This window comes from Podarcis bocagei, assembly GCF_964188305.1.
Source record: "Podarcis bocagei genome assembly, chromosome: 13".
Classification (NCBI taxonomy): Eukaryota; Metazoa; Chordata; class Lepidosauria; order Squamata; family Lacertidae; genus Podarcis; species Podarcis bocagei.
Window position 1 is genome coordinate 20509578 of NC_138138.1, and position 24577 is coordinate 20534154.

General features: G+C 47.4%; 1 protein-coding gene across 5 annotated transcripts in view; it reads left to right on the forward strand.

The window, feature by feature from the left end:
• Nucleotides 1-2409: 2409 nt before the first annotated feature.
• Nucleotides 2410-24577, forward strand: part of MPP2 (MAGUK p55 scaffold protein 2) — a 79200-nt gene continuing 57032 nt past the window's right edge. Inside the window, exons 1-2 of one of the 5 annotated variants that reach the window (XM_081166495.1) lie at nucleotides 2410-2656; nucleotides 17736-17844. In XM_081166495.1, coding sequence (XP_081022621.1) covers nucleotides 17814-17844 — 31 coding nt within the window. In that variant the 5' untranslated portion in view covers nucleotides 2410-2656; nucleotides 17736-17813. Of the gene's footprint in view, nucleotides 2657-7780; nucleotides 7873-17735; nucleotides 17845-24577 lie in introns of those variants that run through there. The other 4 variants (XM_081166499.1, XM_081166496.1, XM_081166498.1 and 1 more) reach the window with 4 other exon arrangements.

Here is a 24577-nt window from a genome sequence, read left to right on the forward strand (position 1 = left end):
TATTTCCTCCCTTTTCAGATTGTTAGATCTGAAATCATATCCAATGGGGATTATTTTCCATAACGGGAATAAGAAATCCCTGACCTACTAGATAATGTCAGCCATGTGTTTGACAGCTGCAACCCCCCCCCCCCAAAAAATATTCCATGCTAGAAATCATTAGGAAAAGTATTGAAAACACTTATCAAAATGAGGATAAGTCTGTTTTAGACTCTGGGCTTGATGGTGGTGGGCCCTTTAGATGCTAACCTGGATTACTCTGTTTCCTTCAAAATGTGGCAAAATGATGCTGATGCTGATGATAATATCATTTATACCCTGCCCATCTGGCCGGGTTTCCCCAGCCACTCTGGGAAGCTCGCAACAGAATATTAAAAACGCGATTAAACATCAAACATTAAAAACTTCCCAAAACTGCCTTCATATGTCTTCTGAAAGTCGGATTGCACCCTCCTCATTGAGATAGGTGGGGTCCTGGCCTTTGCCCTACAATTGTGGCTTAGGGTGGCTATTTTACACCCCTCACACACACACCAATGACAAACGAGGTTGCAGCTATGCATAGACAATGCCATTGACAATATATACAGTGGAACCTTGGTTCTCAAACAGCTTAGTTGATGAACACATCAGCTCCTGGATGCCAAAAACCTGGAAGTAAGTGTTCCAGTTTTCAAACATTTTTCGGAAGCCGAACATCTGACGTGGGTTCCGCTTGAGTGCAGGAAGCTCCTGCAGCCAATCAGAAGCCTCACCTCGGTTTTTGAACGGTTTCGAGAGTCGAATGGACTTCCAGAACAGATTAAGTTCGAGAACCAAGGTTCCACTCAGTGCTGGATTTACGTATAAGCTAAACAAGCGATAGCTTAGGGCCCCACTCTCTTGGGGGCCCCCAAAAAATGTAAAGGAAAAAAATAAACCTGGATGTACATTTTCAAAATATAAGATAAAAAAGAAATAAAATCAAACCTGCATACAGCAACAGTGTTTTGTGTTGTGTAGGCTCCTATGATGGAAGTAATGGGCACCACCTGCTAGCCTGCTCCCTAAAATATCACTGGTTTGCTCCTTTCTATATATAGGGTGCCTACATTCTACCTATTTTGTTATGTGCAAATGGCTTTAGATATCTGTTAGGTCCATAAATTACCATATAGCATGTATTCAACACAAAAAACAGCGACAATTTGTTGTTGACAAAGGACAGCTGGACATATAAAGGGCCCCATTACCTTCAGTAGCTTAGGGCCTCATCAAACCTAAATCCGGCCCTGGATTTAGGGCAGTGGTACCTCAGGTTACATACGCTTCAGGTTACATACGCTTCAGGTTACAGACTCCGCTAACCCAGAAATAGTGCTATCTGCTCAAGAGCACCTTAAGCTGCATTACATTGGTCCAGACGCTTTGTGAATTGTTCTTTGGAGGGGGTACTCAGTGAATTTTTCTAGGGAGGACGCAGGGGTACGCATACCCCTAAACATTTTGTGAATCTAAGTTTGGCCTCATTGAGAGGCAGGATTTCAGTATGAGTAGGAAAATGGGAGTACCCCTAAACTTTTTTTTTATAGAAAAAATGCACTGCCTCTAAACATCTTTGTCCTTTTTTCCATTGACTGCATTTATTTCCCCCGATTTGAACTATGAAGAGGTGATTTTCTTGAGTCAAATGAGAGTATCCCTAAACATTTTTTTAAAAGAAAAGCACAGAAAGTTGTTACTGTTGCTTTGTAGTTGAGCTCTATATAGGCAGGCTGGCTAAACCCTTCAGCCCAGTTCTTTTCTGGGCCTGTGAATAAACAAGAGCTGTTTGAAGAACCGCTGTGTCGTCTGATATGTTCACCCACAACTTAACAGGTGGGAGAACCCAAACCCTGTTGTTGTTGTTGTTTAGTCGTTTAGTCATGTCCGACGCTTCGTGACCCCCTGGACCAGAGCACGCCAGGCACTCCTGTCTTCCACTGCCTCCCGCAGTTTAGTCAAACTCATGCTGGTAGCTTCGAGATCACTATCCAGCCATCTTGTGCTCTGTCCTCCCCTTCTCCTTGTGCCCTCCATCTTTCCCAACATCAGGGTCTTTTCCAGGGAGTCTTCTCTTCTCATGAGGTGGCCAAAGTATTGGAGCCTCAGCTTCAGGATCTGTCCTTCCAGTGAGCACTCAGGGCTGATTTCCTTAAGAATGGCTAGGTTTGATCTTCTTGCAATCCATGGGACTCTCAAGAGTCTCCTCCAGCACCAGAATTCTAAAGCATCCATTCTTTGGCGATCAGCCTTCTTTATGGTCCAGCTCTCACTTCCATACATCACTACTGGGAAAACCATAGCTTGAACTATACGGATCTTCGTTGGCTTTGTTGGCAAGGTGATGTCTCTGCTTTAACCCAAACCCTGCTTTTGCAGAAATAAAGGCTGGTGGGACCCAGAGAAATCACGTTTACCGGGAGCGTCGCCCTTTTAAGGAGGTGCTGCCCCCTAGAGGTCGCTCCGAGTAGCGACGCCAGCCAGTCCTGAGCCTCGCCTCGCCAGATCCAGAGCCGCGGGAATTCGCAGCGGCTTCGGAGCGCAGCGACTCCATCCATCCATTCATCCCATCGCATCCCAGCCTCGCTCGCTTGCTCGCTCCTCCGACGTATCCGTCGCCGGTGCACCGAAACAGGTGAGCGGCGGCCGCGTTCCTTTCCCTCTTTGCCTCCCCTATTCATTCACGCCGTTTCCCCTTCCTACACGCCATGGAGCGTGTTTAATCAGAGCGCGCCTAACAACGTGGGAGTTTCCCCCCCTGCCGGGTCTTTGATCTTCCTCCCCTCTTCTCCGTTCTACCCCCGCCTCCTCTAAACGCACAGGTCAGTTACAACGCCATCAATTTCAGGCTTGCATTCCGCGACCCCCAACCCCCCCAATTCGGATTTTAACACCCCCCTCTTCTTGTGCGGAATAGAGACCTTCGTCTTTGATGGCGAAGACGCGCCTCTTCATTTTAAAGCTCTCGCCGACCACCCCACCCCCTAATTCTTGCCGCTAGGTCGCGGGGGCGCCTTTCACACAGCCCCCCAACCCCTTTATGATCTGAATATTTGCAGTGGGTCCCTTTTCTCTTCATTGCATCCTCCTCCCCGCCCCCTACTCTTGCTTTACTCCTTGCTTTTGATGATGGCTGCTGCGCGCGTGGAGATCCGGCGCTGCAATTCATTCCCCACCCCGGAACGGGAGGAGGGTGATGCCCTGGGTGCTACTGAAGGCTTTTAATCCGGTTTCTCTTTAATTGTTTTTATTTTTATTTCAACTATTTAATTATTTTATTTAATTATTTTTAATTAATTATTTTTTATTTTAATTATTTAATTATTTTTATTATTAATTAAATTTGTATACCGCCCTATTACCCCCCCAGGTCATATTGATTGATGGATTGCGTTTGACCCCATCCTTTTCCCCTCTCCACGGAGCTCAAAGGGGGCATACATGGTTCTTCTCTCTCCCCTCATTTAATCCCCACAACAACCCTGCGAGGGAGGCCGCGAGCGAGCGAGCTTCACGGCCAGTGGGGATTTGAAACCTGGCCTCCTAGGTCCTAGTCCTACACTCTTAACCCATTTTAATGTATTTTTACCCTTTGTTAGAAGCCGCCCAGAGTGGCTGGGGAAACCCAGCCAGATGGGCGGGGTGCACGTTACGTCCGGGTTTTGCCGCTTGCCACATGCACAGACGCTCTAAATGACGTCACGCGCATGCGCAGAAGCGGCGAAAAGCAACGCGTGCGTGCGCAGACGTGCCATCGCTAGTTACGTTTGCTTCTGGATGCGAACGGGGCTCCAGAATGGTACTGAAGGAGCGTCTCCACCCCCACCGTTCTACCCGGACACTGAGGTCCAGCACCGAGGGCCTTCTGGCAGTTCCCTCACTGCGAGAAGCCAAGTTACAGGGAACCAGGCAGAGGGCCTTCTCGGTAGTGGCACCTTCCCTGTGCAACACCCTCTCACCAGATGCCAAAGAGAACAACAACTACCAGGCTTTTAGAAGACATCTGAAGGCAGCCCTGTTTCGGGAAGCTTTTAATGTTTGATGTATTATAGTATTTTAATATTCTTTTGGAAGCCGCCCAGAGTGGCTGGGGAAGCCCAGCCAGATGGGCGGGGTATAAATAATAAATTATTATTATTATTATTATTATTATTATTATTATTATTATTATTATTATTATTATTATTATTATTACTACTACTACTACTACTACTACTACTGTATTTTAAAGAAAAAAGGGTGACATATTCAGTTCTTTCCTCCCTGGTTTATCCTCACAACGACCCTGGGAGGTAGGTTAGGCAGAGAAAAAGGCAGGGACAGAGGCAGACGGACAGAGAGGCAGAAAGAGATATTGGCCCAATGTCTCCTAGTGAACTTAAATGTCTGAGTGAGGATTTGAACCCAGGTCTTTCCAGTCCTAGGGCAGATTCACACCATGCATCTAAAGCACATGAGCACCCCCCAAAAAATCCTAGGAATGGGGTGGGGGGTGGGACTTTGGTAACACAGCACCCTGAGCAAGGACACAATTTGGTGCCCTCCCCTCTCTCACCTTCCATTCTGCGCATGCTCTCAGTGCCCTGGGCGGGGGAACTGAATCCGGCGCTGCTGGGAACTACAGTTCCCTGAATTCTTGTGGGGTAGCCATCTGCTTTAGACGTGTGTTGGGTGTGCTTTAAGTGCAAGGTGTAAATCGGCCGCTAGTCTGTCCCCCAGACCCCTCTGCTGCCCTGGTTCTTGCTGGTGAGGGTGCCATCATATCAGTATCATACTATCTGGGTCTGGACAGAAACCTGTTGTCCACTAGATGCCATTATTCTTCAACTCCAGGGGTCAGCAAACTTTTTCAGCAGGGGGCCGGTCCACTGTCCCTCAGACCTTGTGGGGGGCGGGGCGGACTATATTTTGAAAAAATAAAATAAAAATGAACGAATTCCTATGCCCCACAAATAACCCAGAGATGCATTTTAAATAAAAGGGCACATTATACTCATGTAAATACACGCTGATTCCCGGACCATCCAAGGGCCAGATTTAGAATAATAATATGATAATAATTTATTATTTATACCCCACCCATCTGGCTGAGTTTCCCCAGCCAATCTGGGCAGCTTCCAATCAAGTGTTAAAAACAATACAGCAGTAAATATTAAAAACTACCCTAAACAGGGCTGCCTTCAGATGTCTTTTAAAAAGAAGATAGCTGCTTATTTCCTTCACATCTGAAGGGAGGGCGTTCCACAGGGCAGGCGCCACTACCGAGAAGGCCCTCTGTCTGGTTCCCTGTAACCTCACTTCTTGCAATGAGGGAACCGCCAGAAGTCCCTCAGAGCTGGACCTCAGTGTCCGGGCAGAACAATGGGGGTGGAGACGCTCCTTCAGATATACTGGACCAAGGCCATTTAGGGCTTTAAAGGTCAGCACCAACACTTTGAATTGTGCTCGGAAACATATTGGGAGCCAATGTAGGTCTCTCAGGACCGGTGTTATATGGTCTCGGCGGCCACTCCCAGTCACCAGTCTAGCTGCCGCATTCTGGATTAACTGCAGTTTCCGGGTCACCTTCAAAGGTAGCCCCACGTAGAGCGCATTGCAGTAGTCCAAGCTGAAGATAACCAGAGCATGCACCACTCTGGCAAGACAGTCTGCAGGCAGGTAGGGTCTCAGCCTGCTTACCAGGTGGAGCTGGTAGACAGCTGCCCTGGACACAGAATTTACCTATGCCTCCATGGACAGCTGTGAGTAGAAGGCGATTGGGCTGGATCCGGCCCCCGGATTTGCTTACCCATGTCCAACTCCCATCTGCCCCAGGGAGCATGCCCATTGGTCAGGAATGATCGAAAACAATAGTCTGCGGACGTATGTGTGAGATTAGCACACCTTTGCTAGGTAGATGCAAGAGAGACAAAGAGGGAACTGGGTTGGTGCGACTCTATGGCAGGAGAGGAGAACCACCAGCGCTCTCTAGGTGGCCCTCAGATCTCTCCCCCCCCCTCAGGTTACAACCTTCACTGGTCCTGATTTGCACCCCCAAATATTTTTGCCTAGTTAGAATGAAAGAGGCGCATGTGACTGTGTGTAGAAATGAGCCTACTTACATAGGTAAAATTTGCAATTATTACTCCACCCACTTTTGGCCCTGGCCCCGCCCACCTTCCCACCCACCCACGTGGCCCCCAAACGGTTGCCCAGAAGGGGCATGTGGCCTTTCAGCTGAAATCGTTTCCCCACCTCTGGTCTTGACACGACAAGTTTCACCTGCCAAAATTCCCTCTTCTGCACAATTTTCAAAGTTGCAGATGTCCTAGCCCCTGTTGCGGTCCAGGCACAGACATTGCATATTTTTAGAAAGTTGATTAGCAAACGCGGTGTTACTAGGAACCACCTCCAGTATTTTGTGTCTATTTTTGATTTTTTTGGGTTCTCATACGGTAGAAAATAAAGCGCCTCTTGGCTTGCCTTGTGGGCAGAAAGTATTTAGTTTTTAAGGGGGGGAAAGGTAAAGGACCCCTGACAGTTAAGTCCAGTCGCAGATGACTCTGGGGTTGCAGCGCTCATCTTGCTTTAAAGGCCGAGGAAGCTGGCGTTTGTCCGCAGACAGTTTTTCCGGGTCATGTGGCCAGCATGACTAAGCCGCTTCTGGCGAAACCAGAGCAGCGCATGGAAACACCGTTTACCTTCCTGCCAGAGAGGTACCTATTTATCTACTTGCACTGGCGTGCTTTCAAAATGCTAGGTTGGCAGGAGCAGGAACCGAGCAATGGGAGCTCACCCCATCACAGGGATTCGAACCACCGACCTTCTGATCGGCAAGCCCAAGAGGCTCAGTGGTTTAGACCACAGTGCCACCCATGTCCCATGCTTTTAAAGAAATAGTTTTAAGTATTATTTAAATCATAATAGCTTATATAGCTTTGTATATAACTCAGTTGGTAAAACACGGGACTCTTAATTTCAGGGTTGTGGGTTTGAGAACCATGTTGGGGTTGGACTAGATGACCCCTGGTCCAATTTTACAATTCTATGATTCTATAATACACAAAAGTGATTTACCATGATTTCAGCATTCTAGAGGTGAAAATGGTTGGAGCAGGGCAGGAGCAGCGGTGGCACAACCCTACAGTTTTCTTGCAAATCAAAGCTCATACAGTAGTTAATAACAAGTTAATAACAGTTTCAGCTTAAGTACGGACCTCCGGAATCAGTTAAGTACTTAACCCGAGGTACCACTGTATTCTAATTGCAGTTTCAAGATAGTTATAAGAATGGTTGGACTGGGTGGGGGGTTGTGGTGGGGGAGGGATGAGTTGCACGTTGACACCTAAAACGATTACTTAAGAATTCCCAAGGATAAGAGGACTTTAAAAAGAGAGAGAGAAAAGGCAACCATTTAAGTATGGTGTTAACAAAAGTGGGAAAATAATGGAAACTAAATCTCAGCGGTTCTTTTCAAAAAATGTGTTTGAAATTTTATTTCAGCTGTGCTCTGCTCATCCTCAAAATGGCTCTCTCCGTGGTACCGCTTCGAAAACCGCTGACAATAAAGAGGGCATTTGTGTGTTTTTCTTTGAAAACAAAGAGCCGCAAACATTGGAGCTTTCCATCAGCCTGAGTGGAGCAGGGTCTTACATAAGGGGGAATGTGGTGATAGGCTGGCAGCACAGAGCAGCTCAGCAGCCTACGATTCCCCCCTTTCCCCTCCCTCAGCCCCATGGCAGGTCCTAGCTTGTCACGTGAAATCAGGCTCCTATAATCCAGAAGGCTTCTGCTTTTGAATGGATGATGTCGGAATCTTTTTCAGCTGCTGGGGAGGGGGAAAAAGGCTGGAGGAGGCTGCTGAGTGAGTAGGTAGGATTTGTGTCTGTGTGTGTGTGTGTCTGTGTGTGTGTGTGTGTGTGTGTGTGTGAGAGAGAGAGAGAGAGAGAGAGAGAGAGAGAGAGCTGTTTTACGATGAGATTGATGCTTCCCTGGAGACCATGGCGGCGTAGGCACTAACCTGTTTGCAGCGCAAAAAATGTCATTTCCCCCTCAATCCGGAATCGTGCATGCTCATCCTAAGTGTGCTGCTTTCAGCCTAGATTGAGTCTGGATCATAGCTGTCAACTTTTCCCTTTTTTAAAGGGAAGTTCCCTTATTCCGAATAGGATTCCTCGCAAGAAAAGGGAAAAGTTGACAGCTATGGTCTGGATCCTGCCATCCCCAATGGTTGGGGTGGATTCAAGTTTCAAGAAAGGGGATTTCGACTAACTACCAGGTGGCGCTGTGGGTTAAACCACAGAGCCCAGGACTTGACGATCAGAAGGTGGGCGGTTCGAATCCCCACAACGGAGTGAGCTCCCTGTCCCTGCTCCTGCCAACCTAGCAGTTCGAAAGCACAGCAAAGTACAAGTAGATAAATAGGTACCACTCTGGCGGGAAGGTAAATGTCGTTTCCATGCGCTGCTCTGGTTCGCCAGAAGCGGCTTAGTCCTGCTGGCCACATGACCCGGAAGCTGTACGCCGGCTCCCTCGGCCAATAAAGCGAGATGAGTGCCGCAACCCCAGAGTCGTCCGCAACTGGACCTAATGGTCAGGGGTCCCTTTACCAGGAAGAATTTTCTGGTGGTGGAAGCTGTTGGGCAGTGGAACTGACTCCCTCAAAAACTGGTGGGCTTCACTGGTTTGTTTTTTATAGCAGAGGTTGGACGACCATCTGTCATGGATGCTTAGGTTTGAGATTCCTGTATTGCCGGGGGTTGGACTGGATGACCCTGAGGGTCCCCTTGCAGCTCGATAGTTCTGTGATTCGATGGTTCCTTGATAATTGCTTGAAAGTCCACTCTTAGATGAGGTTTTCCTTTTCCTCCCTGCTCGTGCCCCATGTGAACAGAAGAGGAAGAAGTGGTGATCAGGGTGGATAAAAATCAATGATATTTTAAAAATAAATAAATCAGATTTTTAAAATTTAAATCGGATTTTTTTAAAAATCAGATTTTTAAGATAAAATGCTTTTGGAGGAAAAATCTTTCTAAAGATCGTTTTCTGTTTAAGTTACTTTATAGTCCAAAGGCTATTCATCAGGAAATAAGGATTTGTTTTAAGTTTTTCATGTGTGCTAAAACTCAGTCTAAGTTTTTTTAAAAATTGTTTAACCACAACAGTTAACAAACATGGATACATATGCTATAATGTTACTGTTGTAGTTAAATAAATTGTTTAAATTGTTATGAAGGAAATGATTGTTTTTCTCCTTCCAATAAAGTACAGCAGAAAAGTTAAAACAGTTAACTTATTAAACCTCGCAATAATTTTGTAATTATCGATCTATGTATTTCTAATAGTATAACCAAGTCAGTAATTTTGGATATAACTTGTAAAAACTACTGTGAAAATTTATTAGTCCAAAAATGAAACATTCGTCTGGTTGTAAATATTAAGATTATACCAGCAAGAATGAGTCTTTCTGTAAAAACAAACAAATAGATTTAAATCAAGTCTTACTGACTAGTGATTTAAATCATGATTTAAATCGATTTGATTTAATCCACCCTGGTTGTGATTGTGATCTTGGTACACACCCAGCCATAACATCGTGGGGCAGGTATGGACACACACACACACACCACACAATGCACAGACCACCTTCATCTGTTTTCTAATGTACACATTGTGGGGTAATGCAGAATCAATCTGTAGTTTTTGGAACAGAACCAGTTCCTCAAGAAGCACTTTTCAGGGACTAAAAATACGCAAGATCTCGATGGTGTTTGGACTATGTGGAATAAACAAGTATTCAATCTCCATTGATTCTAAAATAAAATGTCTCAGCCTGCAACAAATCTCTCGCCAACCCTGGACTGCTTGTAAGTATGCAGACAGGCAGGTGGGAACTGGCTGAGAGCAGACTGAGGCTGGTGGGGCAGTGCCCCATTTGCCCTAAGGAACCAATCTCTACCCTACCCACACACTTTCCAGTTCTCCTTGCAGTCCTCCTGTCCCTTAAGCACAGGTAAGGGCCTCATCCAGCCAGCATGCTGCTCACAGTTGTGCAGTCAATTGGTCTTAATTCTCTTTCCTTGACAATCCTCTTGTCCACTGGCAAAATTCACGAGCTCTGCTTTATGGCTGGCACATGGCTTCAGAAAACTTCCTACTAAGGAAATATGCTGGAGTTTTCCTGGCACCCAGCTTTGGCTGTCTGCCCCAGAAGCAACAGGTGTTCAAAATTAGCCAGGCGCCAGGTGTATTTCATACCTGGTTATGGTGACAGCAGTCATGAAATTGAAAGGCGCCTGCTTCTTGGGAGAAAGGCAATGACAAACCTAGACAGCATCTTAAAAAGCAGAGACATCACCTTGCCAACAAAGGTCCGTATAGTTAAAGCTATGGTTTTCCCAGTAGTGATGTATGGAAGTGAGAGCTGGACCATAAAGAAGGCTGATCGCTGAAGAATTGATGCTTTTGAATATGGTGCTGGAAGAGACTCTTGAGAGTCCCATGGACTGCAAGAAGATCAAACCTATCCATTCTTAAGGAAATCAGCCCTGAGGGCTCACTGGAAGGACAGATCGTGCAGCTGAGGCTCCAATACTTTGGCCACCTCATGAGAAGAGAAGACTCCCTGGAAAAGACCCTGATGCTGGGAAAGATGGAGGGCACAAGGAGAAGAGGACGAGATGGTTGGATAGTGTTTGCGAAGCTACCAGCATGAGTTTGACCAAACTGCGGGAGGCAGTGGAAGACAGGAGTGCCTGGCGTGCTCTGGTCCATGGGGTCACGAGGAGTCGGACACGACTAAACGACTAAACAACAAAAAGCAGATGCTTGTGACCAGGTACATAGAGTTGCCTGTCACCGGACATCTCCACCATCTGGAGGTGCATGCCTGTGATTCATTGGATCTGGACTGTTTTCATACATCAATGCCCCATCCTGTAGACTTCTATCAGTTATATTTTACGTGCACTATCAGAATGAATTTCAGGAACCAAAATGCTTCCCCAGTGCAGCCTGAGCAGGAGCAGTGAATTGTTGCAGCTTGTCTTCGCTTGCCCCACCCCACTGCCCTGCTCACAGTTGTGAATGATATTCTTAATGTTATGAATGGTCAGTGTCGCCATTAAGAAAAAGAGGTCAGTGTAGGCCAATATATATGTGGACTGTCCCTGGATAAAGTGACTTTTCTTCTTTAAGTACTCAAAGTTCTGTACCTAGCTCAAGGTTGTCACCTGAACTCTCCAGATGTTTAACTGAGACTCAATCACAACCAGTCCATCATTTCAAAAATAAGGCTTTATCCTTGCCTTGTCCCCAGATGGCAAGTAGGGATTCTGTTTTGGTGACCGAAACCTTTGTTTCGCAGGGGTCAGCAAACATTTTCAGCAGGGGGCCGGTCCACTGTCCCTCAGACCTTGTGGGGGGCCAGACTATATTTTGAAGAGAGAGAGAAAAAAGAACGAATTCCTATGCCCCACAAATAACCCAAAGATGCATTTTAAATAAAAGCACACATTCTACTCATGTAAAAACACCAGGCAGGCCCCACAAATAACCCAGAGATGCATTTAAAATAAATGGGCACATTCTACTGATGTAAAAACATGCTGATTCCCGGATCGCCTGTGGGCCGGATTTAGAAGGTGATTGGGCCGGATCCGGCCCCTGGGCCTTAGTTTGCCTACCCATGGTTTAAGGAGTCATTTGGCACCTAGATTATCTGTATCTGAGTTTCAATAATAATAATAATAATAATAATAATAATAATAATAATAATAATAATAATAATAATAATAATATTGATACCCTGCCCATCTGGCTGAGTTTCCCCAGCCACTCTGGGCAGCTCCCAACAGAATATTAAAAACACGATAAAACATCAAACATTATAAACTTCCCTAAACAGGGCTGCCTTCAGATGTCTTCTAAAAGTCAGATAGTTGTTTATTTCCTTGACATCTGATGGGAGGGCATTCCACAGGGCGAGCGCCGCTACCAAGAAGGCCCTCTGCCTGGTTCCCTGCAACCTCACTTCTCACAATGAAGGAACTGCCAAAAAGCCCTCAGAGCTGGACCTCCGTGTCCGGGCTGAACGATGGGGGTGGAGACGCTCCTTCAGGTATACTGGGCTGAGGTCCATGCCTTTCATACTGTCTTTTGTTACCCTGATTTCCAGCTAGCCTCCCTGCCAGCTCAGAATCCCTCTGGCTCGCTCTCCATGCTCTCATCCCTACAATAAATTCCATCTCTTGTTAGACCAGAGATGGGCAATCTTTGGTCCTGGAAGCTGAATGTGACCCCCAGGTCTCTCTGTCTGGCCCTTGGGAAATACCCCAGGCGATATTTTCCCCAGCGTTGCTCCACACCCTCTTAGAGTGCTTTTGCCTGGCTAGCAGAATGTACCTTTGACCTGCTGTAAAGAATATTTCTTGCTCGGCTGGCTAGAAGATGGAAAGATGGTGTGAGCTGATGTGTACTGTATGTAGAAACCTTTGGATTCTGTGTGTGCCTGTCACATAGCCTACTTTACAAAAGTACTTCCTGCAGCCAACCTGTTTCTTTCTGTCCCTTCCTCCAGGGATGCCTTGCCACGGATCGTAAATAGCCAATTGATTTTATTTATATGCTTGCAAGAATTTTAGAAGGAGGTTGACCTCCATTTCCAGCTCCAGACAGATTAAAACATTCTATTGCAGGCAATTTCCATGATCGAACTACAGTGGTACCTTGGTTCTTGAACGCCTTGGTACTCGGATGTTTTTTGCTCCCGAATGCTTTTCGGAAGCCAAAAATCCAACGTAGCTTCCTCGGCTTCCAATTGAGTGCAGGAGATTCCTGCAGCCAATAGGAAGCCGTGCCTTGGTTTTTGAATGTTTTTGGAAGTCGGACGGACTTCCGGAATGGATTACATTTGAGAACCTAGGTACGGTTGTATTTATGTATAGCCCAGATCATCAAATCAGTGCAGAAAAAGTGTTCGAGAAATTTCCTGGCTTCCTCTGCTGCCAGAAAAAGTTTTGCTCTTTGCTTTACAGTTTTTCCCATTGGGATTTTAAGATTTTATAAAACTGGCATCTTTAAAACGCTTACAAAACATTTGCAAAATGTTGTAACGTTTCTAGCTGCTTAGTTCAGGCAGCAAGGATGGAAAAATACCTGCTCAAGATATTTACGCAGTCTTTAGACTACAGATCCATGATGCAGCAGAGCTGGAGACAGAATATGCATGTGTGATTATATCTGAGGCCCCACTGTAATGGAAGCAATCCTCTGATAACTCAAGGCCAAAGATCAAAAAGGGTTTCCAAAAGAAATCCATTGTGCTTCCCACCCCCCACTAGATCGAAAGACAAAATTCTTCCTTGCGGGTTTCAATATCCCTAATTTAAGTGGCTGAGGGTAGTATTCAGGAAATGTTCATCAGGGTCCTGCCTTGGAATCTGCTAGCCTAGGAAGCTGTGAGTAAGCAGGTGATATAGGCGCCTCTGGGCATGTGCAGAAGGCCAGCTCCAGAAGGGGGGCATTTGCCAGAGCTCAGTCGGTAAAGTATGAATCTCAAGGTTGTGGGTTCGAGCCCCATGTTGGGCAAAAGCTTCCTGCGTGGCAGGGGGTTGGACTAGATGACACTTTTGGTCCCTTCCATCTCTACAATATGGAGAAGCTCCAAAACGAGTGGGGCTTCTGAAAGCAGCTCACCATTTCAACTTTGCACAGAGTATCCCAATCAGATAAGATGCAGCCCGAGAGAATTCTCATTTTGCACATTCAACCTCTTCCAGTTTAACCGGGTCGTGCCGAGGAAACCACGCTTGACTCCCTCCCAGATTCTGGATCCGGGTCTGCCTTCGGGCCCCACCAAACATCTATGAGTCCATTAGCAAAAGGGATGTGACTCCTCCATCCCCAGAGTACTATTGATCCCTCGCTTATTGATGGAGCCCCTGCTCGTGGGCATGTTGGCTGTGTGATGGATTATTTCCCTCTGCTGCCAGAAGACCAGGTTGAGATTTCTCTTGCGAGCTGTCAGCGAGGGCTGCATTAATAATGGAGTGTCTTAGGGGTGACCGGCCAGGACAATTTCCTTGGCTTGTGTTTTTATTTATTTTTTAAGTGGCTTGCTTGGAAAGAGAAGCCTGCAAATTGCGTGGCTTCTGTTGGCTGAAACCCTGGAAGGTGTAGAAGTGAAACCTGAAGCTCAGGAGAAGCTCATCATTGCAGCCCCCATAGCCCCCAAATACCAACAACTATGTTGATCATGTGGTTGTTGTTGTTTAGTCGTTTAGTCGTGTCCGACTCTTCGTGACCCCGTGGACCAGAGCACGCCAGGCACTCCTGTCTTCCACTGCCTCCCACAGCTTGGTCAAACTCATGTTCGTAGCTTTGAGAACACTGTCCAACCATCTCATCCTCTGTCGTCCCCTTCTCCTTGTGCCCTCCATCTTTCCCAACATCAGGGTCTTTTCCAGGGAGTCTTCTCTTCTCATGAGGTGGCCAAAGTATTGGAGCCTGGAGAGCCAGTGTGGTGTAGTGGTTAAGAGCGGTAGTCTTGTAATGTTTAGAACCGGGTTCGCGTCTCCGCTCCTCCACATGCAGCTGCTGGGTGACCTTGGGCCAGTCACACTTCTTTGAAGTCTCTCAGCCCCACTCACCTCACAGAGTGTTTGTTGTGGGGGAGGAAGGGAAAGGAGAATGTTAGTCGCTTTGAAACTCCTAAAGGGGAGTGAAAGGCGGGATATCAAATCCAAACTCCTCCTCCTCCTCCTCCTCCTCCTCCTCCTCCTCCTCCTCCTCTTCTTCTTCTTCTTCTTCTTCTTCTTCAGCTTCAGGATCTGTCCTTCCAGTAAGCACTCAGGGCTGATTTCCTTAAGAATGGATAGGTTTGATCTTCTTGCAGTCCATGGGACTCTCAAGAGTCTCCTCCAGCACCATAATTCAAAAACATCAATTCTTCGGCGATCAGCCTTCTTTATGGTCCAGCTCTCACTTCCATATGTTGATCATATGTAATACAAACTGGGATGTTCAGTTGTTGTTGTACTACATCCTTCATCATCCCTGACCATTGCCTGTGCTGACTGGGGCTGATGGGAGTTGGAGTGCAATGACAGCAGGAGGGCCACAGGTTCCCCGTTCCAGATATAAATCTGAAAGAGTAGTACCTGCTCCCCAGTTTATTATGTTCCGCTAACATTTACAAGATGGCGAGCTGGCAAAGGGCTATGCAGTGGTTAACATGTGTCACTTTGGGGAGAGCTGGGCTCATGTGCCTTGATCAGTCCTAGTTGCGGAATATTATCCTGACAGAGAAGGGGTTGGAAATCTTTTTGGGTTCCCTCATGGTCTTCCCGGGACGGCAATACCTCAAGGATCGCCTCTCCCCATATGAACCGACCTGGACTCTGCAACCATCCTCTGAGACCCCTCTTTGTGTGCCTTCTCCACGAGAAGTTCAGAGGGCGGCAACACAAGAGCAGGGCCTTTTCTGCAGTGGCTCCCCATTTGTGGCATGCTCTCCACAGGGAGGCTTCCTTGCTGTTGGGAGAGGGGCAAGATTCAATTCAGTTTGCATTTAAATGTAAACAACTGGAATAATTTGCAAACTGATGCAGAAATGTGGAGAACTGAATTTGAGATTGGGGGGGGGGAAAGAGAGAAAAACGAAGTTCACAGATTCATCTATCCCTTGCCTGGAGATGGCGTGTGGTCCTCTCTGGGGGTGGGCCTTTGCCCCACAGAGGCAGTGTCCTCAGCGTTATACTCCCAAAGGAAGTGTAAGTCTGGTGCAGGCTGCTCAACCCCTTGTAGCAACCTGGTTTTAAATAGGTAAAGCTGCACGAAGTTTGAAAAGCCGCTTCGCCTGCTTATGGTTAGTAGCTAGCTTAGGACTATTTTTATGCTTTGAGTGTGAGCATCTGTTGAGCTGTTCAGCTCCAGTTTCGAGAAGGGAGAGGATGCAACGAATAAAGGCCATCCTGTACAGGGAAAGCACAGGGAGCAGTCCAAGAACTGCTAAGAGATGCAAAAAGAAAACAATCCAAAAATCATAAGCAGTGTAGTGAGAAGCGCCACTGCAGCAAATCCCCCGCGATGGAGTCGAATGCCTTATCCCGAGCATCCTGAGTCTATTGCTTCTGTCAGAAGCGTCTCCATAGGCTTGCAAGCAGCAGTCACAACTCCGCAAATGGAATATACCCAAAAGGACAGCATCCCAAAGCAGAATCAAATGGGAGGGGGAGATGCAGGAGGCAGACTTAGGAACTCATGTCATATAACCCCCATTTGGGGTCTCCCAATTAGGTCTCCATTAGATGATTATTGAGATTTCTTAGCCGACTAGTTTCTAAGGAGCTACAGATTCCTATGGTTGTAAAAGGTTAAGGGAAGAAAGTGTTCGCTCCCTTTCCTGGAGTGCTGATCTTCAAAACATAGATAGTGGGTACACTGGGAGAGGTGTTTTGCCTAGAGCTCCCTGAAACCTAGGCCTGGTCCTGTTAGCAGTGTGGGTAGACAATCTCAGCCTGCTTTTTAATGGTTTTAAAAGGCTCTTAAAGAGGAGCTTTCCAACATCAAAGCTTAAGCGGAGAGCGCAGAGAGACCCACCTGCCTTTAATTCTGGCTCTGCCCACCACTGACATTGGCTCTGCCCATTATGGACATTAGGTCCTCGACCAATTACCAGTAAGGGGAAGTGGTCCTCAACAATGAAAGCTCAGAGACCAGGGCATGGTCAGGGAGTCAGCCAGCAATAAATCACACAGAGTCAGTGAACGAGGAACAAGGCCTGCTCAGGGACACAAAGCCTAATGAGCACACCAGCTCTTCTCAAGGTAGGGCTTGTCCCTATGAGGCAGTTGTGGGAGCAGAAGGTCCCCGGCTGCCTAAATCTTCTCCTCCCCTGGGTCTTTCCCAAGCAATCTGAGACTACGCCGCAGTGCCTGTCTCTGCTGCTCTCTCTTCATACTTCTTCTGGTTCTGGGAGACTTGGTGGGGGGAGCGGAGCTTCTTCACCAGTCTGACTCATCTCTGCCTCTTGGCCTCCTTCCTCTCCTGCTTCTGCTGCTGATTCTGGACTTCTCTCTGCCATAGACTCTCCCTGCTCACTAAGCCCTGTTACCTCTCCTGCTTCTGACACCTCTTCCAAATCTTTTCCATCTTCTCCCTCATCATCATCCCACCACCATTCCCCTGGGCTCTGAGCCTTCTTCCCTTGGGGGTTCCCCAGCTGGTGCCTACCACCATCCCTCTGTGTCCAGCCAGCCCATGACAGGCATTTGCTGTCTCTGGGTTCAGTACAGTAGACCCTCTGAATGCGCCTCTTGGTGGCCTCGACTGACTCCTCCCCAGCTTTCTGGAAATGAGAGCTGGTTTTGTAAGCTCAGCTCCGTTCTGGCCCTAGATTCAAAACATGTTCAGAGTTCCCTGTTCTCTAATTTTAGGTGCCTTTCTGCAGTTGGCAGATCTTGTAGTTGTAGGCACAGACAAGACAAGCTGCCCTCCTCATGCCCTAGACTAGGCATGTCCAACAGGTCAATCTGTGGTCCCCTAGTTATATCTCTCTGCCAAAAGAAAAGCTCAAAAACTCTGGCTTCCTAAAAAAAGCTCAAGAACTTTGGCTCCCTAAAAGCATAGATCACTGTCAGTTTCTTTTATACTGTGAGTAGATTGCAATCTCTTGGGAGTTGGACATGCCTGCCCTAGACCATCTATCAGTTGTTCCATTTCTCTCCTCTTCACAGCACCGCCAAGAAGACTCATCAGAAGGAACGCCAGCCACTTGAACTTCTGACACTGCGCAAACATCCCCAGCTGCTGAGATGCCTGTTGCTTCCACCGACTCTGAGACAGGTAAAGACTTGCTCCTATCTCAGCATCCCCAAACCTGCTCCACTCCGAGTACAGTCGTACCTTGGTTTTCGAACAGCTTAGTTCTCGAATGTTTTGGCTCCCGAACACTGCAAACCTGGAAGCAACTGTTCCGGTTTGCGAACCATTTTTGGAAGCTGAACGTCCGCTGGGGCTTCCGATTGGCTGCAGGAGCTTCCTGCAGCCAATCGGAAGCTGCGCTTTGGTTTCCGAACATTTTGGAAGTTGAAGGGACTTCCGGAATGGATTCCATTCGACTTCCAAGGTACGACTGTGCTACGGGTTATTCCCCAAATATCTGCTTTGTACCGTTTTATGACTGTGCCTGCAAGTATCCACAGAGGGCTACGGCTGGGACCAAACACTTGCTCGCAAGCACACCTTGGCAGACGAATCCAGGTGGGAAAAGTTTCCTTGATGATGGGGGGGGGGGCGGGGAGCTCGCAAAAGCAGCTATAGAAAACAAACATGCCTATATGTAAAGGTATATAAGGAAATTCTAAAATCCACCGTAGGGTGGTACCTTCAATTAGGCCAACCAAAATATCACAAAACAGTGGGAAAGCTGTTGCGTTCTCCAGAGCTCTTCATCAGATCAGGTGTGGGGAAGCCCTCGAGATGTTGCTGGACTCCAGCTCCCATCAGCCCCAGAAAGCATGACCAATGGCCGGGGATGATGGGAGTTGTAGTTCAGCCACATCTCGAGGGCCACAGGCTTCCCTCCCCCCGGGCTAGACAGTAAATGGAGCAGTGTGAGGTGGAAGACTTCATTGTTGTTGTTCTTTGGGGCTGATGTTGAAGCCAAGGAGTCTGCCTCTAGGGCTGGGCAATATACCGTCCCAAACTGTTTTGAAGTCCATATCAAGATATTGGTTTCATAATTTTTGACCTGGCGATATATACCACCAATCGTGATGTGTCTTTGCTATGCAAAAATCACCATGTGGGAGAGGGTGCTCCAGTCAGGCTTCCGAAGGGTCCTGCCGGCTCCTCCATTCATGAGCATCCCGCTGGCCCTCAATGCCTCTTACCGGGTCTACCTTGCAGGGGTGGCAGCGGCGGCGGCTGACATGGGCTATGACGGTTACTACTGGTCCTCGGTGAAGGAGGAGATGGAGAAGGGGAGCTGCTCTGGGGGATTCCCTGCCCCCGAGGCTGTTAGCGGCCCGGAAGGGAAGGGCCCCAGAAATAACCCAGATCTCTCCCCGTGGTCTTGCAGCTCTGGGTTATTCACTTATTATACACCAGATTCTGCAAACAGCCCCAACAAGCCGCCCCCTCCCCAGATCTGACTGCAAGGAGGAAAGAAGAGCAAAACTCGCACCGCTTTCTCTCAAAAACAGCTGCAGATCTTGCACCACAGATTCCAGATGCAGAAATATCTCAGTCCACAACAGATCCGAGAACTGGCCTCAGCCTTGGGACTCACCATGTGGGAGAAAGCGTGATAGCTCCATCCTTATTCCAGACATTGTGATATATCAGTATATAGCGATATTTGGTCGATGATACATTGTGATGTTGAAAACCACGTACCACCCAGCCCTGGTGATTCAGTGGGGGGAGAAGGTAGCAGACATCAAAATGAGGTCCTGTGCAGGTATTTGCTTTCCTTTGCCCTCGCTTTTGTTGCTGCGAAGCCGAGTGCACTTTCCCATGGCGTAACATGATCCTGACTCATTCTGCTTTTTGTATCAGGGTTTGCGTGGCCTTCATTTTCCGCGGTGTTTTGCATCAAAAGTTCTTATTGTTGCTGGGAAATATAAGCAGGAGCGTGAACAGTGCTGAGTATCTTAATTTCCCTCCAGCTTCTTTGAGGTGTTTAGTCTAAGTGGGGCTCTCAGAGTTTGTTGTCATTCCTACGAGTGTCTCATAAACTGTCTTTTGTGCTTTTGTTTTCTTGGCGCTGAGGACAAGATTATAACATCGTTTGGGAAGTACTTGATAGTCAGGGTGCTGTGTATATGGCACAGACTTGTTGTCAATAACTTTTGGGATTTTCACCATTCCAAATATTCCGACACTCATCTTGACTCAAAAAGGTGCATATTTTGAGAGAAACTGCAACTCCATTCACACAGCAGTTTGTTCCATGTGGTCTTTGTTTCAGAAATGCTGTTGGGCTACTTCAGTTGCTTTTGTTTGATTTGGAAACAGCCCAAAGTCTGCGAATTTTGATAACAAACGTGGTTTGCGACGGGGGTTGAATAACTTCGAACACAGCTGTACATCATAACGTGGTTTGTCCTTGAAGGAGGCGGCCTTTGTTCTTTCAAATTTCAAAGGTACCTACAAGAAATATGCAAAATAACTAAGCAAGTATTAGAAGTCACCCCAGAACTGGCCCTACTAAACATCTCCCAAGATAATAATGCCCACTCACATCATAAAGAGCTCATAACCCACCTACTCTCAGCAGCCAGAAACATCATAGCCAGACACTGGAGAGACCTGTCGGGAGTAAGCATGGATCACAGGTAGGCAAACTAAGGCCTGGGGGCCGGATCTGGCCCAATCGCCTTCTAAATCCGGCTCATGGATGGTCCGGGAATCAGCGTGTTTTTACATGAGTAGAATGTGTCCTTTTATTTAAAATGCATCCCTGGGTTATTTGTGGGGCCTGTCTGGTATTTTTACATGAGTAGAATGTGTGCTTTTATTTAAAATGCATCTCTGGGTTATTTGTGGGGGATAGGAATTCATTCATTTCCTCCCAAAAAATATAGTCTGGCCCCCCACATGGTCTGAGGGATGATGGACCGGCCCCTGGCTGAAAAAGGTTGCTGATCCCTGATGGATCAATGGGATCAAATAGTATGGGAAACAGCCTTATTAGAAAAACTAACCAATAAAATGAAACTGACATGGGGACAAATAGAAGAAGATGCCTTCACCCTGGTATGGTTCCCCTTTATCACATACATAGTCCAACAAGGCAACAACAAGAATCCCCTGGCAGCATACGGGTCAATCTGGCTAACCTGATCCAAACACCCACCCCTACCCCCACTCACACACAAAAACAAACCTCACTACAGCCAACCAAAGACAACCAACCACATCCTAAGGCACCACTAACCTCTCTTACCGTTTAGTTTAGTTAAAGCTATGGTTTTCCCAGTAGTGGTGTATGGAAGTGAGAGCTGAACCATAAAGAAGGCTGATCACTGAATAGTTGATGCTTTTGAATTATGGTGCTGGAGGAGACTCTTGAGAGTCCCATGGACTGCAAGAAGATCAAGCCTCTCCATTCTTAAGGAAATCAGCCCAGAGTGCTCACTGGAAGGACAGATCCTGAAGCTGAGGCCACCTCATGAGAAGAGAAGACTCCCTGGAAAAGACCCTGATGTTGGGAAAGAGTGAGGGCACAAGGAGAAGGGGACAGCAGAGGACGAGATGGTTGGACAGTGTTCTCGAAGCTACCAGCATGAGTTTGACCAAAATGCGGGAGGCAGTGGAAGACAGGAGTGCCTGGCGTGTTCTGGTCCATGGGGTCACAAAGAGTCGGACACGACTAAACAACTCAACAACAGCAGCCTCTCTCACCACCAAGGAAATACAACAAGCCAATAGTAAGAGAACCCACACAAGTGATGCTGATAAAAAAACCAAGGAAAAAGAGGAGCTTTCACACAGCTTTGGGGACATGAGTGCGCCAGAGGTGCAGTGATGAGCTGCCGTGCATGGGGGTGGTGGCGAGAGCCCCCCGTGGTGTTCCTTTTTGTCACACCCCCTCAGGGATGGCACCCGGGCCCCCCGTCCCCCTTCGTATGCCTCTGCTCCCAGGGGGCACATCTCATGGACCACAGGAGCCATTTGGTTTCAAGTCTCTGCACTCATCCTCAGCATCTACCTGCTAGCTCTTGTCTCGATTTCTAAGCTCCTGCCTGTCCAATTATATCTCCTCTCTGAATCTTCTGATTACACAGGGAGCGCAGCCTGTAATCCTCACAGCTCTGCATAAGCCGGTTAACCACACATGGTAGTGAAAGTGTCAGGTCTTGCCCTAAGCTGAGAGCTACCACAACTGTGGATGAAGTTTGCAGGCTAGACTTCCAAACAGCCTTCATACATACCCACAGCACCTATTAGACTGGATAGTAAAAGTAAAGGTAAAGGGACCCCTGACCATTAGGTCCATTCGTGACCGATTCTGGGGTTGCGGCGCTCATCTCGCTTTATTGGCCAAGGGAGCTGGCATACAGCTTCCGGGTCATGTGGCCAGCATGACTAAGCCGCTTCTGGCGATCCAGAGCAGCGCACGGAAACGCTGTTTACCTTCCTGCTGGAGCGGTACCTATTTATCTATTTGCACTTTGACGTGCTTTTGAACTGCTAGGTTGGCAGGAGCAGGGACCGAGCAACGGGAGCTCACCCCATCGCGGGGATTCGAACCGATGACCCGCTGATCGGCAAGTCCTAGGCTCTGTGGTTTAACCCACAGTGCCACCTGCGTCCCAGTCTGGATATTAGGCAGCCCCTATTTCCTCTCTCCTTTCCTTTTCTCTAGCCAAGTACAGAAACCCATCTGCTAGGGTAAAGCATGGCTCTGTGTGCATATAATAGGGGTACAAGAATGTTTTCTATTGGGGAATGTGGGTGGCACTGTGCTCTAAACCACTGAGCCTCTAGGGCTTGCCGATCAGAAGGTCAGCGGTTCGAATCCCCGCAACAGGGTGAGCTCCCGTACCTCTGTCCCAGCTCCTGCCAACCTAGCAGTTCGAAAGCACACCAGTGCAGGTAGATAAATAGGTACTACTACAGCAGGAAGGTAAACGGCGTTTCCGTGTGCTCTGGTTTCTGTCACTGTGTTCCGTTGTGCCAGAAGCAGTTTAGTCCTGCGGGCCACGTGACCCAGAAAGCTGTCCTGTTGACAAACGCCGGCTCCCTCAGCCTGAAAGCGAGATGAGCGCTGCAACCCTATAGTCACCTTTGACTGGATTTAACCGTCCAGGGATCCTTTACCTTTTGCCTTACCTTATATTAGGGGAAATTGCTTTGCAGAAAATGTGCGCATCAGGCAAAATTGCATATTTAATATATACATATATATATGGAGAACTTCGCACTAAAATGCTGATGAATTGTCATGAGGGTGCTTTTATTTTTAAGTAACACATTGCAAAACTGACATGGACATGCCGAGAACTGAATTCAGTATTGGACAAATGAGAAATTGGGTTTATTTGCCCCTTCCTGTTTGTGACTTCTCCCATTCTGAGAGATTTGATGTGCTGGTGCGATTTGGGTTCAGGGCTGCAGGCAGAGTTCTGCTCCCTCTGTCTGTCTCCCCGTCTCTCTCTGTCTCTGCTTCTCTCTTTAAATCTTTCTCTCATCCATCCCTAGTTTTAGCGTAACCTTGGATGCAAATCTCTTCCCCTCGTTGCCACAGAAACGAGGATGTAATAGAGCAGGCGCCGGGGAAGGGGAGGAGTAGGGGAAAATCAGGGAGCATCTTAAAGAGATTAGAAAACTGATGGCTTCCTGTGCAAAAACCCTGCATCAAGTGGAGCTCATGAGGGAGGCAAGGGGAGAATGAACAAGCACCCCCCCAAGCATCTTGGCCTCTTTTCAAAGCCTCAAGAAGTACAGGGATTCATATGATTGCCATGCTTCAGTGAAAATGTTTGAATATATATACAGGCGTATGTTGGTTCTTGAACAGAATCCATTCCGGAAGTCCATTCAACTTCCAAAATGTACAGAAACCAAAGTGCCGGACGTTCGGCTTCCAAAAATTGTTTGAAAACTGGAACAGTCACTTCTGGGGTTTGATTGTCTGGGAGCTGATTTGTTTGGGAGCCAAGTTGTTCGAGATGCAAGGTACCCCTCTCTCTCTCTCTCTCTCTCTCTCTCTCTCTCTCTCTCTCTCTCTCTCTGTGTGTGTGTGTATCCTATTCTTCCTCCCAAAGGAGCCCAAGGCGGAAGACAACAGAACAGCAAAACAATAGAATTCAACACAAACATACAATCTTTTAAACCATTTCAGAATATTGGAAAACACTTCAAAATAATGTATTTTCACAGCTAACAATTTCAGGCTTGTCAGAAATGGAATATTTTAGACATTTGACATCTGGATGAGGAGCGATGCTGATCATCATCATCATCATCATATCCTCCAGTTGGTTAATATGAAGGAGACACTGTGGATGATGCTGAACTTGGCAGGATGGTTTTCAGGTTCTCAAGTTTTGGTTGTCTTCTCAGCACCTGCAGGTGAAAGAAGTAGGTCTTGGGGTGATTGGTTAGAGCATGGGTAGGCAAACTAAGGCCTGGGGGCAGGATCCAGCCCAATCGCCTTCTAAATCCGGCCTGCAGACGGTCCGGGAATCAGTGTGTTTTTACATGAATAGAATGTGTGCTTTTATTTAAAATGCATCTCTGGGTTATTTGTGGGGCATAGGAATTCATTCATTTCCCCCCCAAAATATAGTCCGGCCCCTCACAAGGTCTGAGGGACAGTGGACCGGCCCCCTGCTAACAAAGTTTGCTGACCCCTGAGTTAGTGGCAGCAGCGAAGCTGTTATCTGGTTGGCTTTAGCCCTTTTCTCCTTAGCTCTGCCCATGCTGATCAAGCCTCGCCTCTGAGCCTTCAGGCTCTAATCCCCACTCCAAACCCTGCCAGTGCGCTGCCCACCAGCTATGGAGGGACCATAGCTCAGGGGGAGTGTGCATAAAGTCCCCCATTCATTCCCTGGCACTTCCAGCTGGG